Genomic DNA, 22,846 nt, shown 5'->3' on the forward strand with positions numbered 1-22,846 from the left:
TCTCAAAAGTCCGTACATGCGATTCATAAAACTAACATATGCACAGAAAACCCGTGTTAAGGTTGTGGCTAGAGGGGATACAGCTACGGCCAAATCTCGCGATATGTTGGGTTTGGGGGTAGGATTAGGATGAAAACAATGCTAATCCGGGGAGATTTTACAAGATTTTGGCCGTAGCTGTATCCCTTCTAACTATAAACTACTTTTCAGATGTGAAATCTTTAAATCGAAAATTTATTGTCCACAGTTATACGGTTTCAGATCTCAGCCTTAAAAACTGTGCATAATTAATGTCATTGACACATAAAAGAGCACCAGTTAACGTCATTATCCTTCACGAGCAGCAATAAAGCTTATATTTCCAAAAGCCTGAAACAATTCGACAAACAAAAATGCGTACGTCTGCTCAGACCCTGACGTGGCGTGAAGCACTTTTCCGTGTCAAAGTCAGTTTTAATACATGATTAACCAGGGCTGTTTCTAGCTATTGTGACGCCCTAGGCAAAACACCTATTGGCACCGCCCCAAACAAAATCACACATTGTTTCTAGCAATATTACATAAAAATAACACAAATCAAGTAAAAATCATGTGCTCAATCTTAAATGCGTTAAATTCAACAAAGCAGTTAAATTTTAAATGTACCTTTTTTCCATTGTCTATTAAAGGGGCCATGGCACAATACTTTTTTAAGATGTCAAATAAATCTTTGGTGTCCCCAGAGCACATGTGAAGTTTTAGCTCAAAATACTATATAAGTTATTATAGCATGTTAAAATTGCCTCTTTGTAGGTGTGTGCAAAAATGTGCTGTTTTGGGTGTGTCTTTTAAAGTGCAAACGAGCTGATGAAATTCAAACACTGATTACAATGTTGGTGGTTTTTTGCAATTCAAACTCAATTGTGCTTTTCTCTGCACTAAATGGCAGTGCTGTGGTTGGATAGTGCAGATTAAGGGGTGGTATTATTATAATAAGAGCTCCTTATGACATCATAAGGAGAGCCAAATTTCAACGACCTATTTTTTCATGTGCTTGTAGAAAATGGTTTACCAGAACTAAGATACTGGGTTGATCTTTTTTACATTTTCTAGGTTGATTGAAGCACTGGGGACCCAAATTAAAGCACTTAGTCAGATTTTCATGCCACGGCCCCTTTAAAGTTTTATATGGGAAAAATAATTTTGTGTGCTTTTTACGGAACCAATTCTAAAATCTTGACTCATTTAAGTCAGTGAAGCAGCAGTCAAAATATATATGGCTCTTTGGTGCCCCCCTACAGCTGGTGGCGCCCTAGGCGACCGCCTAGTTTGCCTATACCTAGAAACGGCGTTGCTGTGGATTTGTGTACACGCCCTCTACGATCAAATCTGTGAGTACACACGCTTTATAAACGAGGCCCCAGATGAAGCCAGGACCAGAGATACTGTGGCCGCCTTCAGCTCCCCAGGGGGACAAAGAAAATTCACAGCGAGTATGAAAAAGATAGATTTATTTACTGGCAAAATAGAACAAAACAAACAATAAAACAAAATAAAATTAGAGATCAGGACTAGCGACAGTACAATGTATCCACAGAGATGTTTGGCTTTGCTTCACCCTATCCTTGCAAAAACAGAAATAGAGACATACAAAGAACAACAGCAACAAAAATATTGACTTACAAAAAGAGCAAGACACTGAGGTCTATTGAAGAACAACACTATCTACAAACACTGAAGATTAGCAACAAAGTTACAACAGCCTTTCTCATTCAACTTTCCTATGTCATTACAAAATAATAATGATGACAATCTCATATTAATTGTATTAACTGCCCTTGTTTCTAGTCTGATATTCAATGCAGTGTTTGTAATGGAGGGGTTTCATGTCATGAGGAAAAAACCTTTTTAAATGGTCGCAAACGAACTGTACAATTACTTTTGTAAGCTGGCTTGATGTGCATATGCCAGCTTTGACTGAAACCGTCCCTTCAAAACAAACAAGATATACCGCACTCATGGGTAGAAACAAACAAGACTTCTAAAATGAAATCTGGACTTGTTATAACTTATCCAGTGGTCATGCACCAGTTACCAGAACCTTTCTGTATCAAAGCAGGAAACAAAAGGGGGAAATAAAGACTAGAATAAAACAAAACCTAATATTTGAACATAGAAGTTAGTGTTTTATCTGAACTGAAATGCGAAACGTCTTGGGAAACAAACAAAAACGGAAAAAGCCTGCTCAGAGGGTTGGCCCCTCTGAGCAACCCACCCCAAAAATCAATATTCCCAACTGCCATTCAGCCCGGTGTGCCGTTTTTTCCACCCCGGGACCCAAATGTCACATTTGCAAATGTCCATTCAACAAACGTGGCTTTCCTATACCTTCAAGGGCAATGAGCGTTGCTCTCAAAAATGTAGAATACATTAATTATTTAACTTATATAATATTGTAGCATAAAATTGAGAACCCGGGTCTGGTCGGACGTGCCAAGCTCCGACCAACGACAGTTTATCTGATGAGTATTCGGAACGTACAACAGCAAAAAGTTCCCTAGGTTAGCTACTCCCCGTCCCCCAAGCACAACTCAAGGTATCCTGCAGTGTTTTGAAATGTCGTTTGTATTTGTACGTATGACTGTGAGTGAATGCGTTCAAGTATGCACAGCTGTTAGTCCTCAGCACATGGATATGGTAACGTTAATGCCCAGGTTGCCGTTTTCAGCAAACAGCTGAGCGATAGAGGTGTCAAAGACCAAGCAGTCACTGTTCATGATGGCGGTGGCGATGCCCTCATGGATGGAGCGTGGCGTGGCCTCCCAAGTGAGTCGTCTCCGGTGGCCGTTAAGCTCCAGCCGGTAGGCAAAGTTTTCGGCTTGTTTCCGTGTGCCGATCAGCTGCACGATGGCAAAGAACTGCTGGTGACCGTCGTACTTCTCCTGCTTCTCCAGCACGAGCATGAAGTGGAAGCCGAAGCACGACTGCATCATGACCCAGTCCACTGCCCCAGGCAGGTTGATGTCTGTGGCCAGAAAGACAATATCCTCACCCTGTAGCGTGGTTATAGACTTGTGCTGGTGCAGCAAATGGGGCATGACCGCGTCGAGCGAACCCTGCCACTTGCAGGAAGCGCCAGGACAGGGGCAAGAGTATGGCCGGAATTCGCAAAGCTCCTCGTGCTCGGCCTTGTCTGTGTGCGGTAGGGTGACTTCGCAGCCCGATGAGGCGTACTTGCAGGGAAACAGCACGGAGTTGGCCACTTTTTCCATGGCCAAATTGCGGATCGACCCGAGCGGCCCTCTGCAGGTGGGGCAGCAGGTGAGTTTGGGCCGGCAGTTGCTACAGACCAAATGGCCGCTCTGGCATTGCAGGATGGGGGGCAGCACATAGTCGAAACAAACCGGGCACTCGAACAGACTGGCGAGGTCACTGTTGGATGCTGTGGTGCCCGACAATGTTGGGACGCGCTGAGAAGGGGGACACTTAGAGGTTCCTGTAGGCAGCGCTGTGGCAGTCTGGCGACTCATTTCTAAAGAACAAAAAAGAGATGGAAAAAAATTAGCATACAAACAACCAGACAAATAGAAGTGCATGCACATTAAATGCAACATGCATGAACAACAAATCCAAGCCTGAGCATCTTTCTAAACATTCGCTCCTAATAAAATAGAGGTGCTACACAATGGCAAACTAGATTTTTGGTTGTATGGTTCTAAAAAAACCCTCTAAAGAACCTTTCTGTTGCACTAAAACCCAGTGGCGGCCGGTGACTTCTTTATTTGGGGGAACTCGATGCGAAGTTCGTCACAACATGTATGTAGCCCATCATCTGTGTGTTTCGTCATTTCAAAATATGTGTTCGGCGCGTCGAGTGATCCTATGTGCATCATGTATTTTGTCAAAATAAGTGCCTGTTGCCGACGCTCCTAAAGGGTTTATGATAAAAGAGATGCTTGCGTTTGCCAGATACTCGCATAATCTCATGTGTAATCAGAGTTTACTGTTAAGGGACTGTCTTGCGTGTATTTTGTGAACGTGAGCGTCTCTTTTATCATAAACGGTTTTGACGTCTGCAGCAGGCACTTATTTTGACGAAACACGTGACGCACACGGTTCTCATGACGCAACAAGCACATATTTTGACAAAAACAAGCAACACATGACACTCTGAACACATATTTTCAATTTGTGCCCCTCGGATGAGCAGTCAAGAGCCGCAACTTTTTGGGGAACCGCTGGCATTGCTGTGAAGGACTTTATGTAGCACCTTAAAGGAATAGTCTACTCATTTTCAATATTAAAATATGTTATTACCTTAACTAAGAACTGTTGATACATCCCTCTATCATCTGTGTGCGTACACGTAAGCGCTGGAGCGCGCTGCGACACTTCGATAGCATTTTGCTTAGCCCCATTCATTCAATTGTACCATTTAGAGATAAAGTTAGAAGTGACCAAACACATCAACGTTTTTCCTATTTGAGCGAGTGGTTGTACGAGCAAGTTTGGTGGCACAAAACAAAACGCAGCGCTCCTCCAAGCGGATCCAAAAGAGGACCTGTATTTTATGGCGTAATAGCACTTTTGGGAGTACTTCGACTCTGCACAGTAACAGAACACCCTCCCTCTCCCATTATGAGAGTGAGAAGGGGAGCAGACTTTTCAGGCGAGTCGAAGTACTCCCAAAAGTGCTTTACACCATACAATATAGTTCCTCTTTTGAATCCGCTTGGAAAGGCGCTACGTTTTGTTTTGTACCACCAAAGTTGCTCGTATAACTACTCGTCCCAAACAGGAAAAACGTTGATGTGTTCGGTCACTTCCAACTTCATCTCTAAATGGCACCACTGAATGAATGGGGCCAAGCTAAATGCCATCGAAGCGTCGCAGCGCGCCCCAGCGTTTACGTGCACGCACACAGATGATAGAGGGATGTATCAACAATTCTTAGTTAAGGTAATAACATATTTTAATATTGAAAATGAGTAGACTATTCCTTTAATTTTAAGAGTATACCAGTAGACTCAACCTTAAGGGTAAAAGGGATATAATTATGATATGTGATAGCTAGCATAGTAAAGTCCTGGCAGGACTAAACTAAAACCTTAGTTAATTCCAAAATAGGAACATTTCTGCTGATTCATCCAGTATGAAATATAGAGATCTGACAGACTCTCAGCAATGCTGTAAGCCAAGCGATGCCATTCGGAAATGCTTGTCTGTGCCCCGTGTGCCTCAGAAATACAGCCATCTATGCAACATAGTCACACGTGGGCTATAGGGAGCGCTCAGGGCAGCTATTTCTGGCATGAGCAAAACACACAGATCCTCACGCTTTTAAAAAGCCAGACAGGGAGCGTGGACTCAGATGTCAAAGCGCATGTCTGCTGCAGGAGCGTTCCTATGGCAACTAGCTGCAGTAAGCAGTATGCATGTGTACCAGACGAAGAATGGCTTCTTCCCTGCTGTATAAAAAACGGTGCTTTAGCCACACACAAAAAATATATAACTAGCTACCAACTGTAAATCAATACAGGGAGCAACTAAACAGCATCATTTCAGAAATAAATGAAGCAGAACACTGAACAAATGAGCACCGCAGCTGGATAAAAAAATCGTCTCATGTGGCAGAATAAGGACAGTGCCAAAAAGCAGGGCGGTGGAGTGGATGGACAGGGAGGTTTGTCTGTGTGTAAGTGGTTAGTAAACACATCTGCTCTGATAAAGCCAAATGTATTTTTAGCCCCATCACTGAACGGCATTCTGGGTATGATAACTGAGGCCAAATTTAGCCCAAGAATAATAAGTGTGCTACTGGCTCTACTGACTAGAGGCGTAGAAAGACACTGAGGTAAAAAAAGCAGTTACCAGAGGGATATTTCCAGGCTGTCTTTTCTGGTGTGGCTTAAAATTGTATCAGTTTATCATTTTGGGTTTTTTGGGTGTGTTTGGTTGACAGGAAAACAATGCTGATTCAGAAACCCGAGGGAGAATCTGCAAGTTACACGCAAGCTTAACTTATGCAGTTTATAGCCAAAGCTGCTGTTGTGTGGTGTGACTGATACAATGAGTGATCCTAAGAGTCTGTCTAGATGTTGAGCCAAGAGACATAAAGCCAAGTTCTCACTACAGACGGCATGACACTAGCGTTACAACAGCAGCGCTTTATTAAGCTGAGATTTAACAACAGCTGAAGTAATATATGAGTCTTACCAAAGAGAAGTGTAAATGAATTGGATTGTGACTTAAGTGCACAACAATGTGTAGGTCTGGTGTCAGGTTTAGAGTTACAGCTTGAGAGATAAAGCCAAACTGGGGGAAGACTTTAAGATTATTTATGGATACTGACTTTTATAAGTCGTGGTTGGCAGGAAAATCATGCTGCTACTGCCAATGCTAAAATCAATCCTTCAGATATGTTGCTTTTCTAAAGGGGGGGCAGAAAAGAAGCATTCCAGGACAGCATGTTCAAACATCATGTCTTTGTTCATCCCTGTGATAACTACTCTGTATACTCTTTCAATCAATTAGTCCAGTCTGGGTGGCTTACTGTACATCTTTTTTTAGCAAGATCCATTGTGTATCATTATGGTCTACATATGTCTTATTTTTTAACTTCACTGTTCCAAGAGTGCGTTGCCTACACATTTTTCATAAGTCTGGAAAACATGTTTTGTGTAGAAATTATATGGCACGTAAATAGTACACTTGGGTTTAAAAGTGTGTGCAATGCTGCAACAGTCATTTTGGCATTGGGTTTCTCTTTGTAAAGATCTCCACTGTCTGGGAATCAAAAGAAATGTGGCGTGTTTCATTTTCCAGCAGTGCTGAGCTGCTGTGTCAGTGGAAAGTTTGCAGTCCATCACATATTACAGGAAATCCTGTAAGCCCAGAGGAAATGGTTGAAGTGCATTCGTCAGGTCCTCTAATGGAGTTTAGAAGACAGAATGAAAGGGAAAGCAACAAACTTACATTGTATAAACTACACTTCAAAAAACCCAAGACTACAGCACAGAAAAACCCAAGATTGTATTTGGGTTTCCTGTTAAGTAAAAAGATATGGGTAACATAGATGACAGAGATAGACGACAGAGAACAACATAGATGACAGAGATAAGTCCATCTAGAAATTTGAAGGTAACTCTGTCCTACACTCTTAGAAAGAAATGGTACAAAAGTTCACATGGTGCACCCGTGGTCTAACCAATAGTATAACAGTATAGGACCTACTTAGTAAGGCCCCTACTGACTGGTCTAATTTGGACAATCTAAGCATGCACCACACAAATGATAGACACGTAAAATGAATATAAAGGTCATGTTTTTTCTGATCACTAGAACAGTTTTTTGACTAAACTCCACAGGAATACGTCAGTCGCCAGCTAAGCTAACGGCAAGCTAAGCTGCTATCGAATCACAACACACTAATCTCGTTACGTATTTCTGAAGGAGGGACTTTAGAGGACAAGACAGACATCAGCCCGTTTTTAGGACAGTGAAAACAGCTGTATACAGATACGCGTTTTTTACACGTAAACATGAACACACGTTATAATGCGCACTGTTAACACAATCAAAGCTTCCAAAACACAGAAAGAACGGGACTTTTAAGTTATCGCAAGTTTCTGTGCTACGGATATCACATATACTGTTATCACGATAATGATGTTTTCCCCCGGTATATTGTGCATCCCTAGCATGTAGATAAAAACGTCTCATTCTAAGGTAATAAAAACAATACACTTCATTATGTAAGGTCTTTATACACCACTGATAATATAATTTTGCATATTATATTGCGTTTCTGTCAAGAGATCCTTCTAAAAGTTAAACCTTGCATCTTTAACAAAGAAATACACAGAACTAATTTATTATAATTTAATATATCAAGCAATAGGTTCAGATGTAATAAATTGGCTATTTTTCAATATTGCAAGATGTTAAAGTCACACAGTGGTATTATTTTCAATTACATAATTTAATAATACGTTTTCACACACATTTAAGCTTTTGGCTAAAAGGAAAAAGCGTATCACATATCATACCCTACAGCAAGAAAAACGGAGTCTTTGGAGTCATTACTCACTTCCAAATCAAGTCACAGGTAATTGCCATCAAGTCAGTGTCATGTCTCAAGTATCCTAATGTTTACTGTCTAACTCTCAACACTGCATAAGTCTGTCATGCCCAGGCTGATTCCTGACAGAGGAGTTGTCAGAACTAAAACAAATGCATTTTATTAGTGATGCACCGAAATGAAAATTCTTGTCCGAAAGCGAAAACCGAAAAAAGGAAACCAAGGACGAAAAACCGAAACACCGAAATAAATTATTATGCCAATTATTAGTAAAATTGCATTTATGGCTATCACTGTGTACTAAATTTGTGTGACGGACAAAAAAACTCACAGTTTGGATCACATTACAGTTTTTGAGGCACAGATCAGATTATTTTTCGGATCAGCAAAAAGCAGGTTGAAAAAATCTAATAAACAATAAAGAAATTGCAAAAATTATAAAAGAGAACAAAGTTGTACATTAATAACGTCTGAAATTAGCATTAGGTACAGAAATCAAATTAAATGAATCATAACACAATAAATTAAATATATTATTATTTTTTTAGAGCTATTTGTCTCTTTGTCATGGGTTGTTCGATCAACATTAATGACACAGACTTAAGTAGGTTAATCTGACTGTAATCTATACATACACTTAAAACATAAACAAATGTTTTTATTAGAAAAAGAATACTGTGGAGATCATTTTGTTTATATGTGCCCTGTCAATAACAGCGAGATTTAATGTTTGCTTGTTTTTTTTTTAAACGCATTTCTCTCGTATGTGCACTACCGAGGGCACTTAAACGCGTGCACATACAGAGACCGAGGGTGAATCCCAAACAGCGCAACAGTCGCTCCACATAAAAACGTTACGTTGTTTTTCATTGCTTTATTCGCCAAATATATGTTAATGGAGTACAGTATGATACACATTAGCGCGACTCTCTCTAAAGTGTACACAAATCAAGACATGCTTAATCTTTGCAGACGCGTGCAAACAGCTCGACCGTGAGTGAAACCTGCTTGAGCATGAAGGGGAGGGGTGGGAGACGACTGATCACTGTGAGTGAAACCCAAGCGCTAGCGCACAGATGGGAGGGGCGCGGTTGACATTCATTTTCGGTTTACATTTTCGGCTGGATTTTTTATTTCGGCCCGAAACCGATAATGCCATTTTCGGCCGAAATTTTCGGCGACCGAAAATTTCGCTGCACCCCTACATTTTATAATGCAAAGAAATAAATCATGAAAATCAAAGTTTTGCTATGCAATGTATATACTGAACTAGTATAAAAAGTAATTGTAAAAGAGAACATTTGAAGAGTTTCGTTGCAAAATGAGATAACTCCGTTTTTAACATTTTTGTCAAAACATGTTTATTATTATGTTATCATGTTATTATTTTGTTTTATGGTTCTACTTAGCTGTACTTTTAAAGTTATGAAGGTTTAAATCAAAACAAACCAACTGCAGTGGAACTGATGTTATTGGAATGCACAACCAAAAAAACTAGATTTCTGAAAAAAAAGGAGTTATCTCGTTTTGCAAGAAAACTCTTCATTTGTCTTTCACTGGAGTCTGGACTAGACGACACACCAAAATTACAACCAAATTATCATCTTTGCTCTTGGTTTTCTAAAAAAAGATACAGTTCTTTTTGTTAAAAGACTGGTTGAATGTATATTAAAACCATCTGGAAGGGCTGCAGAATTTATCGAAAAACAAATCAGGATTACAATTACGTGTGAAACAATTACCTAATCCCCAAAAGCCTCAATTACGGCTGTCCATTTGTCCTCATTTCTATGTGTTTCGGCAGTATGTGTGGGCACCAAATACAGTGGTGAATCAGATATTTTAAAATTGATAAGTTGACGTGTCCTTTAGCCATAAACGCAGCTTGCTTTACAAAGTTATAGACGGTTTCATCAGATGCCCATTATACACGTCTGTATCCGAACCTTACTTCCGGTTTCGTTTTTTTAATGGTCTGACTAGTTGCTAAACTGATCTCTTGAACAAATGCCTCGTCGAAAATAACAAATGTTTTGGTTTCCTAGGTAATCTATGTGTTGTTTTTTGTGCTTGTTATAAAAATAAACTACGTTTAAAGTACTTTGTTGTTATTTATTATTATCAGAGTTTACCGGAAGTTACGTGCAGACCGCGACAGCCACTTGTTTATGTTGTTACTGCTGAAACGGTCTATAAAACATTTAAAAACTTCAAATAATAACTGCAATAACAATATCAACACTCTAAATAATGCTGGGTTATTTTTAACCCAGTGCTGGGTAAATATTCGACAGAACACATGCTGGGTCAATAAATAAACCTATGCTGGTTGTTTCAGTGTAATACTGGGTTGTTTCAACTCACGGATTGGATTAACAACAACCCAGCATAGGTTCACTTATAAGTAACCCAACATGTGTTTTGTCCAATATTTACCCAGCATTGGGTTAAAAATAACCCGGCAGAATTTAAAGTGAAGGACATGACCGTGCAGCCCTACCATCTAAATATTTTTATACTACATTGAATCTTAAAAACTCCAGCCAAAATCTCTGAATTAACGGTCTGGTAAAAATCAACAAGTGAAGTTATGACAGGCAAATCAGATTCTGTTCATTTGTGGTCACTAATGTCACTCACAAAATAAACACAAAAGAGGTGCAGGAACAATATTAAGCCTAAAAAAATAAACATTCACAATGTGAAATGAAAGGAGCTGTTCTGCAAAACTTGGTTGAGTAACCTCTGATACAAACCATCTACATTAATTAAACAGTTAGTGAGTGAGACACATTTAGTTGGTATTTCCAGCTGTACAAATATTTCATGTGAATAATGAATCTCCCTGCATAAAATGAGTTAGCAAATGCTAATATTTTTGAACTCTGGCATGAGACAACATTATTACCGTATCAGATAAAACATCAAGCCAAATTCCAAGGACATGTTGGTGGTCAGGAGCAATTTTCACTCGCATTGGGTTTAAGCTTGCTGTGGTCTTTTCAATGTGCTTAGCGGTCTGCATGTTGTAAGGGGTATTAGCTTAACTCCAGAGATTTGTAACTAACATTCTTTCAGTCTAGATAATAAAAGCTTTGTGTAATAAGATTTATGAGTAAAGTTTGACTAGCCATCTCATTTCTGCAAATGCCCTGCATGTACTTCGGAAAACAAGCTTCTACAGAACAAATGCATGATTGCATGAGGGGTTTGTGGGATATGTTCTGGGACATGTTCCAATAAAATAAACAGTTCCTGGTCTAGTCTCATTTGTAAACAGCTTTTAGGTGGTTCTCTGGAAGCAGTCCTTATGGAATTGATGGCAGGCACAGGCAAGAGTTTGGTAAACATGGCTCTGGTGGATGAAGAGATTAAAGTCAAGGAGATGGCAACTGGAATGAGCACAGGATGGCTTTGGTGGACATGGGCGTCTTTTAGAGGAAATGAGAGCCTGATGGCACAGATTTGTTCTGCTCTTACAGATGGGGATGGAGAATAATTATAGACACTGCTTTGGATGAATTTACTGTCGGTGTAAAGCTCTTCACATCCACGTGAACTCAAGTTGAACTACACATCAGAAGAATCATGGCCAGGGGAAACCAAACCCAGCTGCAAGTTACAACGTACCTACATAAGGGCTTCAAACTGGCACAGAAATCTGTTTAGGGTAGCCCAATTGTTAGATTTCATAACAGAACTCACACATAGAGAGATTAAATGGAAACTTGCCTTCGTCCATATGATTTCCAAGTACGTCTGTCTTCTTTCCTTGAAATGTGTGGACCTCTGGAACGTAAGAAAAAGAAAGACAATAGGATTTGGTTAGTTTTTCATCCAGCAATGAAATGTCTTTAACCACTGTAAAAGGAGCTTCCTGGTTTATTTTTCAAATCAACCAATCTGGGTTTCACTGAGGAAGACAGCAGGTGAAATTCAGGTTTCAAATCTAGCCAGTGCAGCAAAACAAGTCAGTCTATTTTTGGTGGTACAAAGAGTTTTCACACAGATATAAAGAACAAATCTCGGTAGCTTTACATAAACTTACACAATAACTGCTTATTTACAAATCCTTTTTATCAACCAAATTCCCATCGGATATCAAAAATGATCTACAAAGCAATGCAACATCACAACTTTACTAAATGCTTCAATATTTAATTGACAGCAATTTAAGTTTTAGCAGCTTAGGGCTTTAGTTTTTGTACAGTACAACAATTCTGATTAATAAGAAGATTTACAACCCGGGTTTGGGTACAAAACAAGAAGAACAGACATTTCTTCATACCATAAACGGTGTATGTTGACATGCCCCTCTACCGAACCGGTTTACTTTGCCCCTATGGATATAGTTTTTTTAGTTTTAGCATCTTAAATGTAAAGTCTATTAAAGCAAACACAACATCTTTTTCCTAGAAAATAGTTCAGCACTAATGCACACCACAGTGCTTCACATTGATTTCTCCACATTAGGCTACACTTCAATATTTAATCAGATGCCATTCAGGACGGAAGGTGGATCAATGTGCATTAAAGTATCTGATGAAATAGTTTAGCATTTTAAGAGGTATAAACGTCGAAATCAGGCAGATGGTCAGTAACACAAGAATGAAAAAAGTCAACAAAGACTTAAAACTCAATACTCAATTTCACTTTAATATTCATTGACTCTGCTGCTAATGGAACCTTCATTACTGGGGATACCTTAGTTTTTTGTGAAACACTGGAAGATTACAAAGCACAGAAAGGTTGGGAATAAAATACATCTGGGCTAGTTTTAAAATACGTTGGTGCTAACTGGAGCAAGTGCATTATTTTAAATTGCAAAGAAAATCACAAAGGTTTGAAACAATATGGAGGTGAGTAAATGCTGCCTTTGACATTTGACAGTGATTTATTTCTTCAGGTTACAAAATCCAAGCCTTTGCCTAAAAAGAACCAATTCTACATAGTAAATAATCGAATGGAATAATTCAGCCGACAATAAAAGCTTTGGGGCGATAAACAGACACAGACTGAGATTGATGAGATAAGGGCACTATGTACAGGTCAAAGAAACACAAGTGTACCTCCAGCCTATGAGTCAGTGTTGGCAGGTAGACGAGTCCCAGCACGCCTTTACTGTGCATTAGTATTCACCAATGCCCCCCCACCCAACCCGTTTTCATGTTTTACCAGGTATAAACTACCACACAACAAAGAGTCAACAGAAAAAAACTCTGTCAAAGATACTGAGACAATGCACACAGTGGAACTGATGACAGCTCCACTTTCACACCATACATTCACAAGTTTTGAGAAAGAAAACAAAAATCGTGGATAGGAGGGATCTCAGGATTGTAAAGCAAACAGGAGAAGAGAAATGACTCTCAAAATAGACCAAATTTCTTTTGTCCCCAGCAAAAAGCCCAGGAAAGTAACCAGAAGCCAAACCAGAAACCAACGTTGTTTTTCTTCGTATGTGACCCCGTGTGAAATCAAGGTTGAAGTCCCATAATCTAAATAATAAGATAAGCAGCATCAACATTGCATTATAGTCACAGATTTCACACTGAATTCAATCTTTGACTTGACCTTATTCAGTCAATATTAAAGTTATATTTGATATGTTTTATCAAATATAAAAACAGTACAGCTGGGAGTGCAAATAAAAACTGGCATGGCTTGTCTCTCACAGGTGAATTGACTCAGGTAATAAACATTTAAGCTGCAATAAGTGCAGGTTTCTGTTACCTTTAGGTTTACTGGAAGTTCGGGCAGCTATGCAAGAGAAGAGCTTTAGCACCCCCTTCCATGAATACACAGGCTGCAGCCTAACAGTGGCCGACATGAGGAGCAGATCGATTCTTCATCATGGTCTTTCCATAGAAAGAAGAGAGCCCATAAGCCCTTCGTTTTCTTACAGTCTTAAAAACCAGTGCAAGAGAAACAGCTCCAATGGGTCACCCAAGGTCTACGTCTCATGTCCGACCCTCCAAAAAAGCAAGGGACGTTTCTTCAAAACTTCACAGTTTGCGCAAGTAATTCCAGCAATCATCCAGTCGATTCCTCAAACAAGTGGAGAACAGAAGGACCCTGGTTGTGAGTACAGCCCAGAATAAGCTCAGAAAAGCAAGCAAGAGGCAAACAAATAGCGTAATCCAGGAATGTTACACAAGGGGATCCAGCTTCCAACGTCTGGCTGGAGACCTAAGAAGCAATCCTGAGAGAGGGGGAAAGAGGAAAAACAGGGGTAAGCCGAGTTAACTCGCTCTCTCTCCCCCTCTTAAAAGCACATTCCAAGACCCGTGTGAGAAAGACCACTCCCAGGACTTAAGAAGAGTATCCCGTCGGCAGTCCAGATGAGAAACTCTTTAAGATGTTTTATATTTAGTCCGAGAGCTTGTTGACCCTTTATTGAAAATGTATGCACGGTATACTCTCCATGTCCAGAAAGGTAATAAAAACATCATCAAAGTAGTCCACATGACATCAGTAGGTCAGTTAGAATGTGTTGAAGCATTAAAAATACATTTTGGTCCAAAAATAACAAAAATTATGACTTTCTTCGGCATTGTCTTTTCTTCCACGTCTGTTGTGAAGCGCATGCGCGAGACTAAAGTCACGTGACGGCAGTGACGCGGATGACGTGTTATCCTCAGACATGTTTGCGAAGTTTTTTTTTCCAAACTTACAGTGTGCTTCTCCTTTAGACTGTAAACAAAACCTGGGCGAACAAAAAAAAAAACTGGGGGGCACCGGATAACACGTCAGCCGCGTCACTGCAGTCCTGTAACTTTAGTCTTGCGCATGCACTTGACAACAGACACGGAAGAGAAGACAATGCTGAATAAGTAATTTTTGGACCAAAACGTATTTTCGATGCTTCAACACATTCTAACTGACCCACTGATGTCACATGGACTACTTTGATGATGTTTTTATTACCTTTCTGGACATGGACAGTATACCATGCATAGATTTTTAATGAATGGTCAACAAGCTCCCGGACTACATATAAAACATCTTAAACTGTGTTCTGAAGATGAATGGAGGTCATTAATGACATTATTTTCATTTTTGGGTGAACTATCGCTTTAATGGATTCTGCCAACAAATCTGTATTTCTGCATGACATGAGATTACGTGGATTTCAAGCAAGAGTATTTGATGAATGTGTAATACGTGTAATTTTTGATGGTGGTAGTGTTCAGCGACTTTGGCATCTGAGCTCCTTATATGTAATGCTCCCAGCTTCTTTACTGCTATAAAGAAGCTCAGCAGTGTTTCCGCTATATACATTCAACCGTGGCGGCCCGCCATGCCTAAAACATCCCCGCCACGCCTGCGGTTGTGGATAGAAGGGATACGGATACAGCAAACGAAATCTCGCTGGATGACCAAACCCAACTCTAAACACAAAATTTCACACGATTGTAGGATGTATTTGTATCTCATTTAGCCAGAGCCGCTGTTTTCATCCTAATAATCCTACCTCCAAATCTAATCCTTAACTTTTCGGCATTTGCTGTATCCCTTCTAGACAAAACCCACGACGGCAGCTCGCAAAAAAGCTACATAAATGTCCGCTCTGCCAGACTGGCTGTCTTAGAAATAAATTCCTTTCTGGATTCGCGTTGTTAACTCATTTATAAATAAATCTCCTAAAGTATCATAATTTCTTCCATGGGTTTAGTTTAATGAACAAATAGATTTAAATCAACAGAGGATAATTAGGCTACGTCTCTGTTTTGAGAAATAATAATAAAATAAATAAGCCTAAATATGTTACACTTAAATAATAATTAAATTGACAAAACGAATAAAAAAGTATTTGAGTTTCTGTTTTTTTTTTTGTGACGCGCTGACCAAAGCAGCAGAAAGCACGTCATGTTTTTAATGATTTTAAGTAAGGACAAAGTTTTCTCCTTATTGTGAGTTTACACAAATAAAAATACATAATTTGAAGTTTCGAATATTGTTTTACTTTTATCTTTATGACTATAAATTTAGGGTAATTTAAGGTGCAATGTCATCACGCATTTGATGTTCAACGCGGACGCAGCGCAGGGCTGCGAGAAAATACATTATTAAACTTTCGATTTAACATATTACGAGGTTTTTGGACATTCATTTGGAATCACTGTACTCAGTCATATTATCAACTTATCTGGTCATTAGTTATTCAGAATATTGGCTATAAGCGCAGTAGCGCGCTGCTGACCGCTCAGCTGTCAATCAATCTTCTGTGCTTTAGATCGACACTCGGTTTCACATTAAATGATATGATATTTGTCCAAAAACAAAAGGCTAAATACTGAATACTACTTATATGCGACTGCAAGACATTAATAGTCGAATCTGTTTGTAAGGAAACTTACATTATTCCCGTGGAAGAGAAGAACGTTGGTAATAGAAACTTGAGGCAGACGGTGAGACTGTTTTATCTGTTTTCAGACGAAACAGCAGGGTCGGGGTACCCGCGGGATTTGATCTAACGGGTGTAATAATAGACTATTCGCGTGTCATTTGCATTGTAGATGCAGGTCAGGACTCAATAGACAAGAGTAAAATGCGGGTCCAAGACCAAAATTCGACTCGTTTTTAAATGGCCCCGTGCTTTGTGTTTAAGATCTGTCTGAAGACCGTTAAAGGTTTCTATTCAACTGCGCGATTTGCGGTGTGACCGGCTCGGGGTCTTTATGTCAAATGGTCCGGACCGGGTGTGAAATAAAATTGCTGCTGATGGATGTTCGGTCAATCACAGTGGTGCGGATTATCAAACAGGACTGTGCGTGAGTTTGCAACAGCTCTGTAACGCTAAACACGAGCACAACTTGCAATGCACACTACATTAAAACTACAATGAAATATCCGAACTACGTACGTAGCTATGTAACGTTTTTTAAGAAAATACATTTTAGATCAAACATAGAAAAGCAATATGCTATAAATATGAGGAAAAGTAAATGACAGCATGAAAATGATAAAAAATACATGTTAGTTTACTGTAGCCTATATTCTACTTTTAAAAAAAAATAATGTACATTTATAATCATCATGGGCGCCCCCTGCCGCCACAGCTGAAAAAAATCCTAGAGGAAACACTGCTCAGAGCACAAAGATCACAAGCCACATCATATACAACGCACAAAGATGTTTACCACTAAGTATCGCCACTTACCACACTCTCACCACCACCCAAAATACCCCCGTACACACCCACATGCTTGAAATGAGGGTGATAAAAACAACTTGACCTTTCTGCTCTTGAAACTGACATTAAGCTTGGAAGATATCCTCTGATGCCATTTTCAGTGATACTACAGAGCTTGTCTTGTGTGGCCTTTGGTCCCTCGGCTTCGTTAAAACATGCCCTGTAGATTTAACTTGGTCTCATGAAACCAAAACCATCAAATTGAAACTACACCCATTTTAAAAGTCCTTTTTATTTAACACCCTTTAAGGCAAAACATCTGTTAAACACAGAGCTGTTACATACAATGAAGCTGATGATCACATGAAGATATAAAAGCCATTAAAGGACAGGAGAAAACCATTTGCTCTTTTGTTCCTGTATTTGTACATTATCATTAGAAAGGGGAGAGGATGTGAGAGTTCACGCTTGTTAACTAGGGTTTACAGAGTCTTGCCTCACATACCGTGTCGACCAAAACTACTACACAAAGTCTGCTCACATTTCACTGAACTGTCTGCACTAATGTACAACATTAATAATACTCTATGCAAAGACATAGATGAACATACACATATTCACCCTTGAATAGCAATTGTATTTCATCTCTAAAAACCAAATCACCATGTGCTCCACACTGCCCCCTTGGGACCTGATCATGGGCTGACAACAGAATAATTGTAAAAGGTACAAAGCTCCAATCAACACAAGGGAAGTCCTCGTAAACAAAAGGCCTTGAGGGCAGGGCAGAGATTCTGTCCAGCATTTCCATTTAAATGAATGCTCATGTACAATATTTACATGCACGTGACTGAACACCACCCGTATCACTGGGATGCAAAACTGGTTTCCAGTGGAAAATTATATAAAAATAAATCACATATCAACTCTCATATAATCGTATACACGTGACCCCACCTATAAAACCCAGCTACAGTCAGTGAGTCTTATACATAAGTATATTGAAATAAAATTAAAAACATTGCGTGAAAAAAACATCATCTCCTAGTACTAACGGAGTAAGACGATGCTAAAGATTGAAATAAATAAGTGAATTCAAGTTTGATGCTCCTAATCTTACAACTCTGTGACTTATTTCCCGATTTCACAGAAAGGGTCACATACTGTATTTAATCTCAGTGGCAGCACACAAACCCATGTGAAACCAACCATAACTAATAGTTTGATCATTTAAATTGCTTCGAATGAAATAACGCTGGTACGCTGCTCATTTAAACAGATGACCTTTATACACTTTATACACTTTATGCACATCATAGGAAACACACAACCTTTCAAAGCATATCCATTACAGTAAATATGAACACAAATAATACAAAAGACCAGTGATAGGACAATGTTTTGTAGAGGCCGATATCTGGCTTTAAAAAAATATGTTCAATCGACCAGTAAATTTCTCTATTACTTAAATTTGATGTTTGTTATGAAAAGACACTCAGTGTCACCCAATGTAAAGCCAAAGTCTGACCGACAGTAAAATGACCAATCATTAATCACTTTTTAACTTGACGTTGTGTTGTGTTACACACAAAACCAAACTAGTTTAACACACTTATTCAAACAATACCGTGAGATGTCAGATCCACATTAATTGTGTCTTGTAAATATGTTTTAAAGGTCCCGTTCTTTCTGGGTTTTGATTGTGTTTACAGTGCGCAATATAACATGCGTTCATGTTTCACGTGTAAAAAAGCGGTATTTTTCACACAATTTTCTTATCTGTATGTGTATAGCACTGTTTTACTGTCCTCAAAACAGGCTAATGTCTTTCTTGTTCTATGAAGTCCCTCCTTCAGAAATACGTGTCGAGTTCTGATTGTGTAGCTTGTTTAGTGTGTTGTGATTCGATAGCAGCTTAGCTTGCCATTAGCTGGCGACTTACGTATTCCTGTGGGCGAAGTTTAGTCAAAACCTCTTTTATTGCCGTCATTTAACCGGGAAGTAGGGGGCTGTAGTCCAAACCAGCCATTCGCTGTAGGCTTTGAAAGGCGGATTCTGTTAAAGAAAATATATCACCTGACAGTGAACTTTGATCATTTTACAGGTATTATTTATGCTAATATAGCAACATTACACACTAACTAGGGTTGAAAAAATGGGACCAGAAAGAATGTGACCTTTAAGTACAGGGTATATTTATAAATGTTATGCATAACAAATGTTTTTTTTTTTTTAGTTTCACTAATTTTCAGTTCGTCTCTTATTTACTGTAATAACATTTGTTATCGGCCCATCAGCTTTCTTAATATCGGTATCGGCCCATATCGGTTGACCACTACAAAAGACATACAATAAGTAGAACTGACTTAAACTATTTAAACAGCAGCATTAAATTTCAAATCAAACATTACGATTATCACAAACCAAACAAACATCTGCACAAAAATCTTTAGCCCTCCTGTCTCCAAGTTGTCCTTCAACTTCAAAAGCAACGCATAAGCTTTTCAGCCTGTAGACAAACAGGGGAAATGAAGCAGAACATGCACACTTCATTAGCGATTCTATCCCATCCATTATCTCCTGGTCATCTCGAAGATATCTTTTCAATGGACAAAATCCATTAGAGCCCCATCCCGTAACTCTATATGCTCTATAAGAGAGCTCTGGGCTGGGGCTGCTAAGGTAACCAGCAGCTCTATCCATTATCAGACCCATGCTGTGGATAAGAAGGGCGAGTAAGGACACAATCAACACATGGGAAACAACGCTTTGTGGTGTTGTAATTGTGATCACTTTCATTTATGTAAAAGGGCTGGAGACTAGGTAGGGGGCGTTTGTTAAGCTTCAAAATTTCAAAATCTATCATGCTCAAAGTGTATTTGTGCTATACACAATGCCCTCTCTCTCTGATAAGTGACCATGCTGTAAAAGCTTTACCGGCCATAACTGTCCAATGGACTGTACATTACTGAAATGCATACTTTCACAATATAAGACACTCTGCAAATAGCCTCATGCATCATATACGTAAATGACAAGTCAAAATGCTATTATTTCATAATCTGATAGGCAGACAATAACAATATTTCAACAAAAAAAAGTACAATTATTAGAAATAAATGCAACACCCTAATACACAAAATTGTGAGTTTAGATATGCAGAAATCAGAAGCATCATGAAGAGGCAAAGAATGAATCCACCCACTTAATGCCTGAACACAAGCTCATGCACACAACGTAAACAATCAGGCTTCTTGTTTGCTACTTTTGGACAGATGGTCAACCAGAATTACAATCATGTAGCGATCATCTAGTAGACATATTGTTGGCACAAGGGTGGAGAGAAGAGAAGTGTGGGTTAGCGAGAAACAGTGGTTGAAAGATACAATAGGTTGTTAGAGAGTGTGAATGGTGTCTATCCATACTCCTGTTTCAGCTTGGGTAAACAGAGTCAAATTACCCAAGCATTACTCTGGAGCAGTCGTGTCTAACTTTAAAAGACAAATGTCATTTTTGTGAGGGGGCCAGGGGGGATGACCAGGGTTTGCCTGACCAAGTCTATGCAGCTGCCCTGCAGAAGACAGGTTGAGAGCATAAAAGAATCACAATAAAATGACTCAAATCTGTGACAAAAACAAAAGACTGAGATACTAAGATTTGCACTTCGTATTATGACTGCATACGAACACAGCTTTGCAAACATAAATATTCACAATTAGGGTTGCATAACGATTAATCGCGACTAATCGTTTTTCAGAATCAAAGTTTTTGTTTACATCATATATGCAAGTACTTTGTATAATAATTGTGCGTATTTATTTATACATAATTATTATACACAGTACACCCACATATATGATGTAAACAAAAACTTTAATTTCGCAAACGATTAGTCGTGATTAATCGTTATGCAGCCCAATTCACAATTGACTGTTTGCAGATTTACATAGAGTACCAAAAGAGAGAAACAATAAATTACTAAGTAGGGATTCCTCAAAAACAATCTGTAGTTCTTCACTCTGATGTGTGCGAGGTGAATGAGAGTAGGATTTCATATCAAAGTACCTGGACACAGAAACTCAACCTTTCGGTCTATTGCATCACAAAAAGACAATGTAAATAATGAATGTTTAACGTTACACATTTATGCCCACTTTGTCATGTAATAATAAAAAAGCCCACAGACACATATCCAAGACAGAATCAGGTAAACCCATAGCTATTCTGAAACAAATCTTTGATTATTTGCTGCAAAAATGTTAACTGGGCAACTGGAAACACTCCAGTCTCTACAAGGTTTGTGAAACAGGTTAGTTACAGATGAGGTTTGACCCTATCCTATCTTGCCATTGCTGCAACCAACTGCAACTTAACCTTGATTACTGTAATCGAGTAGATGTGTAGGTGCTTAAATAGATCCTAAAGGGTAAAGATCAACCAAATAACCTGTTATAGCTCAATTTAGTCGCCATGTGCGATGCAACAATGATGCAAGCAAAACATCTCTATGACAAATCCCAGTCGCTTTGTAAACAAAACTGAGTGATCACGTTGCCAAGTTCAAGGCGTCTGTGTTGAGCTTGGGAGCTTTAAATAATCCCATGTGTATAAAAACAGAGGCATTTATGACATCAACCTTCTTTGGGTTTTAATGCAATCAAATATCCATATCTGGGGATCTTGCTGTAGTCAAAGATATAAGATCCTAGACTCCCAGATGATGTCTTGAGTGTACTGATGATGATTATTTCCTCAAACAGACACACCGTGCAAACATCATTACAATAAGGTTATACAGTAATTAAAAGGTTCACATGGGGAACTAACAAGCCCTGTCTCTAAATACTACGTGTACTGTGTCTGTAGACTGTGCTCGTGAGATTAATACCGGATCTATGCCTATCTATACGTAGACAGTCAGAAATGATTCAATGTCAACAAACTGTCACACAACCTTTAAAGATCTTAAAATAAACAACACGGTATCCCTGGATGCATAAAACTGAATATTAAGAAAAACAAATTGCAATTTAACACTGAATAGCTGTAGAGTGCAACACAAACACTGTATGTCTCACTAGCACCAAACACAGGGTGCTAGCAAGCCGGGCTAATAACGGCTACGTGGACCAAACCTCTGCGTTTAAGGTATTTAATAAATACTAAATATCTGGCTACGAATGGCATCATGACTGTTAATGTATTAACACAACAGCGAGCCCACTTAAGCAGGTTGTATTTATAAGGGAACACCGTAAATAGACTGATATTCTGGTCGGCTAACGCGTTTAGCAAGCTCGCTAAGCCCAGTAAAATCAACAGAGCCATTATCCTCGAATGAGGCATTTAAAGGCATCGCTTACCTCAGGAGATATATCCTTCTGCTGCCAAAATAATCAAGTAAAATAATCCACAACACGTCGGTCCACTTTGGGTTATATGTCCGTTAATCGTTTGGGTGTTTGTGTTTCAACATTCGTTAAAAGGAGACGCTGCTGTCGCCCGGCAGGCTCGGTGTCGCGCGCTGACTGAGAGACTGTTCAAATATATTTTTTGCACGGGAGCGGTGTCAGGGCCACCACGTGAACGCGCGTCCATACAACATTAGCCACACGAACGCGGAAAGGAGAACAGCGTTGGGTCAACAGACA

General features: G+C 39.2%; 1 protein-coding gene across 2 annotated transcripts; it reads right to left on the reverse strand.

Annotated features, from left to right (window-relative positions):
* Positions 1 to 1,473: 1,473 nt before the first annotated feature.
* On the reverse strand, positions 1,474 to 22,743 carry siah1 (siah E3 ubiquitin protein ligase 1). Of its 2 annotated transcripts, none has more exons than XM_055174248.2 (3): positions 22,559 to 22,743; positions 11,792 to 11,848; positions 1,474 to 3,511 (listed from the first exon to the last, which is right to left on the reverse strand). In XM_055174248.2, exons 2-3 carry the CDS (start codon positions 11,799 to 11,801, stop codon positions 2,661 to 2,663), a joined length of 861 nt encoding a protein of 286 aa, XP_055030223.1. In that variant the 5' UTR covers positions 11,802 to 11,848; positions 22,559 to 22,743; the 3' UTR covers positions 1,474 to 2,660. The 2 variants fall into 2 exon arrangements, with proteins under 2 accessions (XP_055030223.1, XP_055030222.1); XM_055174247.2 differs by lacking the exon at positions 22,559 to 22,743 and adding an exon at positions 13,793 to 14,403.
* Positions 22,744 to 22,846: the final 103 nt, after the last annotated feature.

This window comes from Misgurnus anguillicaudatus, chromosome 15 (genome assembly GCF_027580225.2).
Source record: "Misgurnus anguillicaudatus chromosome 15, ASM2758022v2, whole genome shotgun sequence".
Lineage (NCBI taxonomy): Eukaryota > Metazoa > Chordata > Actinopteri > Cypriniformes > Cobitidae > Misgurnus > Misgurnus anguillicaudatus.